At 43.0% G+C, this 13223-nt stretch overlaps 1 protein-coding gene across 1 annotated transcript in view; it reads right to left on the bottom strand.

Annotated features, from left to right (window-relative positions):
- Window positions 1-13223, bottom strand: part of LOC124622214 (cytochrome P450 6a2-like) — an 84762-nt gene that overhangs the window by 33382 nt on the left and 38157 nt on the right. Inside the window, exons 4-5 of the mRNA XM_047147862.1 lie at window positions 11212-11345; window positions 4621-4828 (exon numbers count right to left, since the gene is read on the bottom strand). Of these exons, the coding sequence (XP_047003818.1) occupies window positions 4621-4828; window positions 11212-11345 (342 nt within the window). The remainder of the gene's footprint in view (window positions 1-4620; window positions 4829-11211; window positions 11346-13223) is intronic.

Below are 13223 nucleotides of genomic sequence, written 5' to 3'. Positions count from 1 at the left end.
ATTACGCAATGTCTGAGAGTGACAGCATTAATAATGACGAATGTAGAATCACAGAACAGGTAGTGATCCACTCCATTCAAAAGTTCAAAAACAACAAAGCAGCAGGCGAGGACCAGGCATCAGCAGAGATGTTAGAAGAAAGTGGAAGCAAACTACACAAAGAAATTTATAACCTTATCACAATGATCTGGAAAACTGAAACGCTGCCTGAAGATTGGAAAACTGCAATAATTTGTCCCACACACAAGAAAGGAAACAGAATGGAATGTGGAAATTACAGAGGATTCAGTTTGCTGAACGTAACATACAAAATCCTGTCAACGACCATTCTGGAAAAACTTAAAACTTATGCGGAAAACATTATTCAAGATTACCAGGCTGGATTTCGAACAAATCGCTCCACAACTGATAATTTGTTTACTATACGACACATCTTTGAGAAATACTGGGAATTTAACAAAAACATCCACTGTCTCTTCATTGACTTCCAGTGAGTCTACGACAGTATCCACAGAAGTAGCCTCTACAACACCTTACGAGAATTTAGTATACCCAGTAAAATCATTAGGATGATACAACTGTGCATGGATGGCTCCCAGGCAGCAGTGAAGTTCCGAGGATCCATATCCCCCACCTTTCCAATTAAAACAGGCTTACGACAGGGAGACGCTCTTTCATGTCTCGTCTTCAACCTTGCATTAGAGAAAGTGGTTCGGAAGAGTAATTTACATCTATATAATGGTCTCCGATTCGAACACAGTGAAGTAAAACTCCTGGCTTATGCAGATGATATAGTGTTGCTGAGTGAAACTCAAGAAGAACTGAAAGACATATACAGACAGATATCTCAGGTAGAGTGCCAGCAAAATCGGGCTTTTGATTAACCAAGAGAAAACCTAATACACTCCTGGAAATGGAAAAAAGAACACATTGACACCGGTGTGTCAGACCCACCATACTTGCTCCGGACACTGCGAGAGGGCTGTACAAGCAATGATAACACGCACGGCACAGCGGACACACCAGGAACCGCGGTGTTGGCCGTCGAATGGCGCTAGCTGCGCAGCATTTGTGCACCGCCGCCGTCAGTGTCAGCCAGTTTGCCGTGGCATACGGAGCTCCATCGCAGTCTTTAACACTGGTAGCATGCCGCGACAGCGTGGACGTGAACCGTATGTGCAGTTGACGGACTTTGAGCGAGGGCGTATAGTGGGCATGCGGGAGGCCGGGTGGACGTACCGCCGAATTGCTCAACACGTGGGGCTTGAGGTCTCCACAGTACATCGATGTTGTCGCCAGTGGTCGGCGGAAGGTGCACGTGCCCGTCGACCTAGGACCGGACCGCAGCGACGCACGGATGCACGCCAAGACCGTAGGATCCTACGCAGTGCCGTAGGGGACCGCACCGCCACTTCCCAGCAAATTAGGGACACTGTTGCTCCTGGGGTATCGGCGAGGACCATTCGCAACCGTCTCCATGAAGCTGGGCTACGGTCCCGCACACCGTTAGGCCGTCTTCTGCTCACGCCCCAACATCGTGCAGCCCGCCTCCAGTGGTGTCGCGACAGGCGTGAATGGAGGGACGAATGGAGACGTGTCGTCTTCAGCGATGAGAGTCGCTTCTGCCTTGGTGCCAATGATGGTCGTATGCGTGTTTGGCGCCGTGCAGGTGAGCGCCACAATCAGGACTGCATACGACCGAGGCACACAGGGCCAACACCCGGCATCATGGTGTGGGGAGCGATCTCCTACACTGGCCGTACACCTCTGGTGATCGTCGAGGGGACACTGAATAGTGCACAGTACATCCAAACCGTCATCGAACCCATCGTTCTACCATTCCTAGACCGGCAAGGGAACTTGCTGTTCCAACAGGACAATGCACGTCCGCACGTATCCCGTGCCACCCAACGTGCTCTAGAAGGTGTAAGTCAACTACCCTGGCCAGCAAGATCTCCGGATCTGTCCCCCATTGAGCATGTTTGGGACTGGATGAAGCGTCGTCTCACGCGGTCTGCACGTCCAGCACGAACGCTGGTCCAACTGAGGCGCCAGGTGGAAATGGCATGGCAAGCCGTTCCACAGGACTACATCCAGCATCTCTACGATCGTCTCCATGGGAGAATAGCAGCCTGCATTGCTGCGAAAGGTGGATATACACTGTACTAGTGCCGACATTGTGCATGCTCTGTTGCCTGTGTCTATGTGCCTGTGGTTCTGTCAGTGTGATCATGTGATGTATCTGACCCCAGGAATGTGTCAATAAAGTTTCCCCTTCCTGGGAAAATGAATTCACGGTGTTCTTATGTCAGTTTCCAGGAGTGCATATGGAAATAGGTCGAGTCATAAACCCAAATCCTTACTTTGAAATTGATCAACAGTCTAAATTCAGAAAAGTTCTCCAGTTTAAATACCTTGGATCACGTTTCAACAGTAAAAATATCATAACAATGGATATAAATGAAAGAATAGCCTCATGGTCGAGATGTCTGTACTCACTAATCAACCCACTCAAAAGTAAAGCTTTGTCAATCATCACAAAGATGAAGACATACAACACTATTATCTGCCTCATAGTACTGTACGGTTCAGAAAGCTGGACGCTTACAAAGAATGAAAGAGAAAAACTGAATGTTTTTGAAAGAAAAGTAATGAGAAAAATATGGGAACCTGTGTTGAAGAATGACATATGGAGAATTCGAAAGAACAATGAAATTTATCAGTTGATGAAGCAACCCACTACCATCCAGAAATTAAAAAGTAGGAGACTGCAATGGGCTGGACATGTGACCAGAATGGAAAACAACAGAATCACCAAGACAGCATTTGAAGGAACTCTCCAGCCAACAAGACCATTAGGCCGACCTCGTACAAGGTGGAAAAATGACATAGAGAAGGACCTCGCAGCATTAGGAATTTCCGAAGGGTGGAGAGACGCTGTGAGGGATAGAAGGCGGTGGGAGCAGATCGTTGATGCAGCGCGTCGTCTACAGGGCCTGTGCCCACATTAAATTTAAAGAGCTACATCGTTTCTACCAGGCTATAATTTTAAATTGTTCTTATAACATGTGGATACAAAAACGCAGGTGACACATATAGCACTCGCTGTTATTGTTTTGCTGTAAAACAATCTTAGTCATTGTTATCCGTTTTACAGGATTCATTAACCGCAATGGTTAAAGCACGCGTTACCATCTTATTAAAAAAGGGAAAAAGAAACAGTGTATTGGATTCCTTAAGCATCAGTAAGAATAAGGGACCAGATAAACAAGATAAATTTCAGGGTGTGGGTGCACAGTCCAGAGTCGACAAAAACGCGTAACTCGTGATTTCGCAGCATGAAACTGATAGCCGTGATTCAGGGCCCGATCATGGACTCTCCAGGCAGCCCCCTGAAGTTGGCGCTCATCGGTTCGCATTGATGCAGAAACATAGTAGAGGCAAAGGTCATCATCCACTTACAGTGACGGAGAGCCTGTGTGGCCCACTGCACTTGCGATACCATTGATGGCGATAGCAAAGTGCATTAGATGAGCTGGAGTCTGGCATGAATGGCATTAGATGCGACGAGATAGAAGCAGATGGGTATCTTGCATACTAAATTGAAATATTTAAGCAACTACAGTGGACTCCGTCATGTCGAGGTCATTACGGGCGACGGCCAAGTATACTTGGAGAAGAACTGGAAAACAAACTTCTATTCCCGAATGAGACTTTCACTCTGCAGCGGAGTGTGCGCTGATATGAAACTTCCTAAAATTAAAACTGTGTGCCCGACCGAGACTCGAACTCAGGATCTTTGCCTTTCGCGGGCAAGTGCTCTACCGTCTGAGCTACCGAAGCACGACTCACGCCCGGTACTCACAGCTTTACTTCTGCCAGTACCTCGTCTCCTGCCTTCCAAACTTTACAGAAGCTCTCCTGCGAACCTTGCAGAACTAGCACTCCTGAAAGAAAGGATACTGCGGAGACACGGCTTAGCCACAGCCTGGGGGATGTTAGCAGAATTAGATTTTCACTCTGCAGCGGATTGTGCGCTGATATGAAACTTCCTGACAGATTAAAACTGTGTGCCCGGCCGAGACTCGAACTCACAGGAGAGCTTCTGTAAAGTTTGGAAGGTAGGAGACGAGATACTGGCTGAAGTAAGGCTGTGAGGACCGGGCGTGAGTCGTGCTTCGGTAGCTCAGATGGTAGAGCACTTGCCCGCGAAAGGCAAAGGTCCCGAGTTCGAGTCTCGGTCAGGCACACAGTTTTAATCTGCCAGGAAGTTTCAAGGGTCTATTGTCAGATTAAGAAATAGCAAGTCATCCATTTGAGTCTATTTAGGAAAATAACAGAACGCCTTATTCAGAATGCCCAGAGACTGATCTGAGGCAGTTTCTCCCGCATAAATGTTATTCTCCCTCATAAATGCTATGTTCCATCTCAGGGAGTAAATCCACATTTCATGCCGACAAGACACACCACCAGTGAGCGTCAATAGAAACGAATAATCTTCCAGACCAGTCAGACCAAATACCACACAGCATTTTGGAAATTATAGAGAAAATAATGTCTGTAGATATTTATGAGCGCTCAAGATGCTTCTCGAAGAAGCTTCAGTAATGATAACAGTACCTTAGACGGAGAAGCGTAGCCAATTTCGGTGACGTAGCCGTGACAAAGATTGTCAAAATGGTCATGAAGGTTGGCTCAAGAAGCTTCTGAAACATTTGATGTAAAGGCGAGTGCTCGTCCTCAAGGGCGCGTCCTCTGACGCCGAGCGCACACGACGAAACCACGTCGGCCGTGTACCGCATGCACAGACGCCACGCCTCCAACCCGTCTGAAATAATAATAATAATAATAATAATAATAATAATAATAATAAAGCATAAGTACTAAATAAGATACAACACAAAAGTCAAGTCGCTGTAGAACACAAAACACCAAGTGGAATTAATTATTTCAATTTTAGAATCTCTAATAAAGACAAAAAACATAGTTGTGAAATTCACAGAAAGCCAAGAACTGTGAACTAGATATTGAAAGACCCCTTGCCAAACGGCCGTAAAAGTTTCTCGGTTTAGCCACGACACCATAGAAATTAGTGTAGGTGACATTCAGTATAAGTGCTCAGGCTTACCACCCGAGACTACGCTACTTACGTTAACCCCTTCCTGAGTTATCTTAAGGGGGGTAGGACGTCAAACGCGCCGACTTGGAGCAGGAGAAGCACCACACGACATTTTAATTTCCACTGTCTATACTTTTACAAAGAAATTCATAAAACTTTGTCAACACGACCAGGAAGGATTCAGGATTCAAACTCATAGCAATGTAAGTTCAAAAGTATAACAAAATAATTTTTTTTACGTGTGAAATTACATCATTTTTTGACTTACTATTGGCTGCATTTGTTGCTATAGGTACACTTTTCTTCACAAGTAAGAGAGATTCTTCGATGAATTTTGCACAGCATACAAACTATACTCACAGGTGTATGAAACTCTAGAATTTATTTAATTAATGAAAAAATGAATGAGCTGTTACATTTTAAACTTCATGCTTAGAAAAAACTCAAATTTAATGGTTAATTATCTCAATTTTTAGCACAGTTATTAATAGATTTGGAAAATTCTAAAGTTTCATACACCTGTAAGTATGGTATGTAGGTTGTGCAAAATTCATCGAAGAATCTCCCTTACTTATGAAGAAAAGTGTACCTATAGCAACAAATGCAGCCAATAGTAAGTGAAAAAATGATGACATTTCACTTGTAAAAAAATATTTATCATTATTTAATTAATGAAAAAATGAATGAGCTGTTACATTTTAAACTTCATGTTTAGAAAAAACTCAAATTTAATGGTTAATTATCTCAATTTTTAGCACAGATTTTAATAGATTTGGAAAATTCTAGAGTTCCATACACCTGTAAGTATGGTTTGTATGCTGTGCAAATTTCATCGAAGAATCTCCCTTACTTATGAAGAAAAGTGTACCTATTGCAACGAATGCAGCCAATAGTAAGTGCAAAAATGATGACATTTCACATGTAAAAAAATATATTTTGTTATAGTTTTGAACTTCCACTGCTATGAACCTGAATTCTGAACCCTTCCTGGTCATGCTGACAAAGTTTTAGGAATTTATTTATAAAAGTATAGACAGTTGAAATTAAAATGTCCCGTGGTGCCTCTCCTGCTCCAAGTCGGCCAGTTTGACATCCTACCCCTCTTAATGATTCGGCATGTAAGATTTCCTCCCACCTGTTTTCTTACAAGCTCTTGTAGATGAAGTCTCTCTAAGCAGCTATTTTTAGCGCATTGGATACATTAGAAGGTGCAAGCAGGTGGCTTGCGATTATAAGTGGTAGTGCGGGTAGCTAATTTACTTGAAATAAGTCCGGGGATGCCATTACGAAGCATTTATTAGCGAACGCCGTAAAACAGTTATAGTGAAACAGTCTGAAACAATTCGTCTCAGAAAGTTAATGAAATTCGAGAGCTTGGTAAAACCGACTATTACAGAAGAACACGCTTTGAGTACGTCTTATCGTCGTCTGAATAGATTGGTGCACAGTCGAAATCTCCTGCATACTTCGTAAAATTTCGCAGCTATTCGTACATCGTCGTGTCTTAACAGTATTCATTTGTCTACTAATTAAACTGGATTACTGCATAGTGGTACTGTCGAATTAAAGATACGATGACTCTTAGGCTCCTCGTGGTATTTGCCATGACAAAGGTAAACGGGTAGCTAATATTTAATAAACAAAATGTTGAGTTTCGCACTGGAACGCCTGTGGTTTCCCTACGTATCGGCCGTCAAACAAAATTTTCCTCGTAGCCCATTCCAGTGGCTCGCTACTGTGCCGTACGATTTATTCGTCTCCAGTGCCTCCGTGAGAACCAGCTTTTAATTCGGTGCTACCGTACTCTGCACCACTGCGTAAGGCAGCGTATTACTTCCACTAGCTGCAGAGCCCCAGTGAAATGAAAAATTTAGAAAATAAAATTGCGTCCAAAACAAGAGTCATCTCAAAGTCTTCCCGCCAGCGAGACCAACATAAAATCACATGCTTCAAACTCATAATTAACTGCAAGCTCAGTATATTAATGAATAAAACTAAAATACATTAAAAATAAAAATTATAAATTCAGTTACATTCAGCATTAGATACTATTCTGCTTTAATACATAAAATACTTTACAAAAAAGAATTAGACGAACCAGTTGTGAACGGCCACTCAAAAACAAGAAATCAGTTTTGCAAAGCTGCCTTTCTGAGGTAAGGTTTTTTAGCTAATGGCCAACCTCTTTAAGACATGTGACGTAAGAATGTTTCCCACACCAACAGTAAGATACAAAATAAAATTATTTATAGTATCAAACGCTGTGTAATAATACAAGTACAAACTTATATGCAACTTGTGTCCAAGCTTCTATATTTGACAAACTGACAGAAACTTCGCTACAAGATTCTTAGAGCATACTGATGTACTCCATCTTAACAACCTGCAGAAGTCCAATTTTGCTATACATCTTACCCAGCGTAGCCGTTCCGCAAATAGCAAAGACCATAATCTTCAAGCACTTCATCTTGCTCACAAAGGCTTCTTGAACAAATTTAAATTTTTATCAACACACATACAACATAAGAATACCTTCTCAATGATCAAAGTGAAAATAAGAAGAAATTTTTGGCGCAGTACTTCTAAGGTTTATAGCGAACAGCTAATCATACAACCCGCCCACTAACCCCTACCCCCCCCCCCCCCCCCGCCCCCAACCGTTACTTTACTGTGCTTGTACCTGCCAGTAACCTAACAAATTATAGTTCTTGTGCTATTTAGGTAAGTAACTTTGGTTAAAACATTTTTTTAAAAAAGACAATGACTCGTATTGACAGCTGTTTCACCCATCAGTAACTTGACGCGACCTGTCAACTAGAAGATGTTATTTTTTATTACATCGGCCATAATGCAATAATTCAAGGTCATGTAACGTAAGATTAGAGACAATGCAGCATCTTACGTCCAAGTTTTGAATTTTCTGAGCCTGAATTTACTGTAACGCTACTTGTCAACATTCATGTTAATACCAGCCTGCTTCAATATTTTTTCCCCACACAGCAAATATACAGGGTGAGTCACGCAAGATGTAAAGCCCCTTTTATTTCGTACCGCTTACACAGATCGAAACTCGGTTTACAGCAAATGTTAGAACGTCGAGGGGCACGTATTTTTTGTTTGGTTAATGTTTTCGACATTGGTATCAACAGGGATATTGAAGCATGTACGATTTTTTTAATGGAACTGTATACTTTTTATAGCTGAATTCGACAGCTGTTCCTGAGAAGTAGTCGGACCCGCATGAGAGCCAGCCATGACAAGTTGTTCCACTTACTTCGCAACATATGAGACAAGAGAACACGCTCAGATTGCAAGAAGAATGTAGTTCAAAATAAAACAGGATCTGACACGTTGTGCACATTACCGAAATAATAGTAGAGTAAGTTATAGTTGCAAAATGCTGACTCAAGTTACTTACAGAAAAGTGGAAAGAATGCTGGTAGCCAACTTGGGGAAATTCAGTTTGGCATCTGAAGAAATGTAGGAACACGCGAGGCAATGCGACCTTACAGCATACTGTAGAAAAATAAATAAAATTGGCAGACTAACGTTTCTAGTATTTGGAAATGAAGAAAGCTTTTGTCACTGTTGGCGAGAATACGTTCTTTGAATTTCAACAAGTAGCAGCCGTAAAATACAGGGAGAGGAATGTTATATACAACTTGTACAGGTCGCAGTTGTAGGAATCGAAGGCATGAAAGGGAAGCAATGGTTGAAAAGAGAGTAAGACAGGGTTGTAGCCTATTCCAGATGTAATGATGTAATTCAATCTGTACGTTGAGCAAACAGTAAAGGGAGCCGAAGAAAAACTGTAGAAGGAATTAACGTTCACGGAGACGAAATAAAAACTTTGAGGTTTCCCGACGACATTGTAATTCTGTCAGAGACAGCAAAGGACTTGGAAAAGCAATTGAATGGGATAGACAGTGTCTTGAAATTAGGGTTTAAGATGGATATCAACAAAAGAGAAACAATGGTAATGGAATGCAGTCGAATTAAATTAGGTGATGCTGAAGAACTTTGATTAGGAAATGAGACACCAAAAGTAGCTGACGAGTTCTACTATTTGGGAGTTAAAATACCAGATGATGACCGAAGTACAGAGGCTTTAAAATATAGACTGGAAATGACAGAAAAAGCTATTCTGAAGGAGATAAATTTGTTAATATCGAATATAAATTTAAGTGTTAGGTATTTGTGTGCAGTGTAGCCTTGTATGGTAGTGAAACAAGGATGACAGGTAGCTCAGACAAGAAGAGAATAGAATCTTTTGAAATGTGGCACTACAGAGAAATGTTGAAAATTGATGGGTAGATGAGCAAATAGCGAGGATATATTGAATAGAATTGGGGAGAAACATTATGGCACGAATAGATCAAAAGAAGGAATCTGTCGATAGTACACATCCTGAGGGATTAGTTTCGTAATGGAGTGAAGTATGGTGCCTAAACATTGTGGAGGGAGACCATGGGACGAATACGTTGAGGAGGCTCAAATAGATGCACGTTGCTGTAGTTCACTGGAGATGAAGAGATTTGCACAGGATAGACTCGTGATAACAGCTGCATCAAACCAGTCTTCGGGCTGAAGACTACAGCAGCAACAACAACAATAACAACAACAGTTTCTGTAACGTGCTATTTCTCGCTTACTATCCCACACATGCCAGTCGTTGCCTACGCGAAACCTTAAGCAGATAATTAAATTCTCATCCCTTCTCAAATTACTGCAGGAATTCAACGCACCCTGGAAACTTTGTCGGCAGAATCCTACATTGTTCCTACTCCTCTTCCAATATGGGTCGCTGCCAACTATCAACACGCACTTCATTCTGTTCATCACCACACACTTCATGTCTGAAAGTAACGTTAACCAAATTTTGTGTTATGATCCCCTTCACCTTTTCCTCTTTCTTCCGTAAATCAAGGCTCTGTTATCTACCCCTCAATACCACATTTCACAGCTCCCACTCCATATTCGACTCTCAAATATACATTAAAGCGCTTCCGCGAACGTAATACCAAGTTCCTGTTACCTGCTTTATTTCATTCCAACATATCCACTCATTTATCCACCTAGAATTACCATGAACAACTGTTCATTCACTTGTGTGCACAGCCATCAAATAGTAAACACAGTTTATTTATAAAAAGACTTTAGACATATTAACCCTTTATCTGTAACCTCATGCAGTATTTTAAAACAGAGCTGTAAGTCGAAAATACATCATGTTGGCAGAAGATCGCTCTTCGGACAGATGATCGCCTGCCCTCAGGGTGGGGGAATGAAATTCTGTATAATAGAAAAATAATTATAATGCTCTGTCTGTAGATCTCGTCAGTTTGACATTACTGTGAATAGTGGCAATATTTTTTCTAGTAACAATGTACTGCTGTGTAAATAAATAAATAAATATACAACGAATATATGGCCAGGATCGCAACAGCGAGTGTAACACTTAGTCACAGTGACAACACCAGTCAAGTGAACCAAAAGCACAAACTGCTAGGCCATCACGACTCCGAAACGTTTATCTAGGTCTAATCAGTATTCTTACTGCCACGCTGCTACGTTTCACAACCGTTTAAGTAGTATATATGGACATGGTGTCTGTTCCTTCGAAGATGTCCGAAGGAACAGACACCGTATCCATATAAGTATATAGTTCTGGCAGTACCGGCCATGACCTTTTCCTTCTGTGCGAATGCACACATATTCCCCGGACTCTTACAGGACTTGGTAAGAATGTCTTCCACGAGTAATGAGTGTGTTGGGTAGGGACACTACGAATGTAGTGTGTGGACATACAAGGTGAGAATGTGGGTCTCGCGGGAGACGTGCGCGAGATAGTCCTTGCAGTCGCGCTGTCCTCTGTGCCCTCGGTTGCTCAGATGGATAGAGTGTCTGTCATGTAAGCACGAGATCCAGGGTTCGAATCCCAGTCGGGGCACACATTTTCACCTGTCCGTTGATATATAGCAACGCCCGTTAGCAGCTGAAAGTATTAAATTAGTTCTATTTTCGTTTAAGTAGTAGGTCTTGTTGGCTACATTTGGATCGTGGCTGTAAACCACAATGATTGCATGAAATACCTGAACTAGCTTTTGGCCCCTCTTCTTTCAGCACTCGCACCATGTTATCGCAGACGTCTTTGATCAGCAGGAACATGGGTTTCAGGCGGCTAGCTGTGAACGACGGACTCAGCTGAGACCGGACTTTCCTCCACCTGCAAACAAGATGCTTACGTTCCGGACAGAGGTACACAAAACTACATCGTACTACTCAGACAAATTTGGAAGACGGAGAGGTAACTTTTTGTCTGGACAATTACTTCTAGTCCACAGCTAACATTTTTAATAACAATTAGAATCAAGTGTGATGCAAAAGTCTAATGTATTTACATGTGTTGATAATTTCACTGCCCGCATCTCGTGGTCGTGCGGTAGCGTTCTCGCTTCCCACGCCCGGGTTCCCGGGTTCGATTCCCGGCGGGGTCAGGGATTTTCTCTGCCTCGTGATGGCTGGGTGTTGTGTGCTGTCCTTAGGTTAGTTAGGTTTAAGTAGTTCTAAGTTCTAGGGGACTGATGACCATAGATGTTAAGTCCCATAGTGCTCAGAGCCATTTGATAATTTCATGAGCATGTCAGCTGTGAAATGGGCTTGTAACATTAATAGTGTAAAAAGAATAACACGTTTAGTTTGACATGTGGAATAATCGGCTCTACTGCCGGATGTTTGTGTCGCTCTGGCACAATATTTCGGCCACGTAACTCGTTGCCTTCTTCAAGTGCTACCTGAGACTGCCGTATTGGAGGATCTTGTCCAGTATTTATGCCCAGAGGGCGCTGAGTGCTGTCTCTGCCGTCCGCGCCCGCCTGACGCTGCCCGGTGCCAGAGCGACACAAACATACGGCAGTAGACCCGATTATTCCACATGTCAAGATCTCGCCGGGAAAGCCTGAAGAGTTACACGTTTATGTTTCTTATTAAAACAACCACCTCTTATGTTTTCGATAATCTGTAGGGTCCAACATCTAGCTATTTACCGAAGATAATCATAATAGATTGTAGACCCACTGTGTTTGTATACACACTCGGAAGACAAGCTCGGATGTCAACATATGAGTAACTTCGTCACATACACACAGTTGACGGATATGTAGATGACTGCAGTTGTCTGCGACAGCTACAGTGGCCACCACAGTGCATTCGTGTTGTTCGTCTTTTGTGTTGTTACAAGGCACTGTGGGGTACACAAGGGCATGAGCTGTGTCAGATGTTGAGCTGTAGACCCACTGTGTTTGTATACACACTCGGAAGACAAGCTCGGATGTCAACATATGAGTAACTTCGTCACTTACACACAGTTGACGGATATGTAGATGACTGCAGTTGTCTGCGACACCTACAGTGGCCACCACAGTGCATTCGTGTTGTTCGTCTTTTGTGTTGTTACAAGGCACTGTGGGGTACACAAGGGCATGAGCTGTGTCAGATGTTGAGCTGTAGACCCACTGTGTTTGTATACACACTCGGAAGACAAGCTCGGATGTCAACATATGAGTAACTTCGTCACTTACACACAGTTGACGGATATGTAGATGACTGCAGTTGTCTGCGACACCTACAGTGGCCACCACAGTGCATTCGTGTTGTTCGTCTTTTGTGTTGTTACAAGGCACCGTGGGGTACACAAGGGCATGAGCTGTGTCAGATGTTGAGCGATCATTCTGAGTGACAAGGAGATGCTGCGTCCGAGTGTGAGACAGCGTTATCAGCATGTTGGCCGGCTGATCGAATAGTGCAGTATCCAGATTTGTGGATTATTTGGATATGGCAGTGCCCCGATGTTGGACAGCATGCGAATGTGGGGACAGGTATACTGGTCATCAAGGTTCTTGTGGACTACGTCTGACCGCCACAAGGAAGGATCGTCGTTCTATGCACTAAGCACAATGTAATCCCTCACGTCTGCTGCTGCCATCCGAGAACAAGTATTGGACTGCAACATTCTGTATCATCCCACACCACCGGTCAGAGAGTAGCAGCGGCTGGAATAGGGATTTACCATCCGAAGGGTAGGTTGCCGTTAACACCACGACAA

This window comes from Schistocerca americana, chromosome 7, assembly GCF_021461395.2.
Source record: "Schistocerca americana isolate TAMUIC-IGC-003095 chromosome 7, iqSchAmer2.1, whole genome shotgun sequence".
In the NCBI taxonomy this organism is placed as follows: Eukaryota; Metazoa; Arthropoda; class Insecta; order Orthoptera; family Acrididae; genus Schistocerca; species Schistocerca americana.
This window is presented reverse-complemented; position numbering and strand designations above follow the sequence as displayed.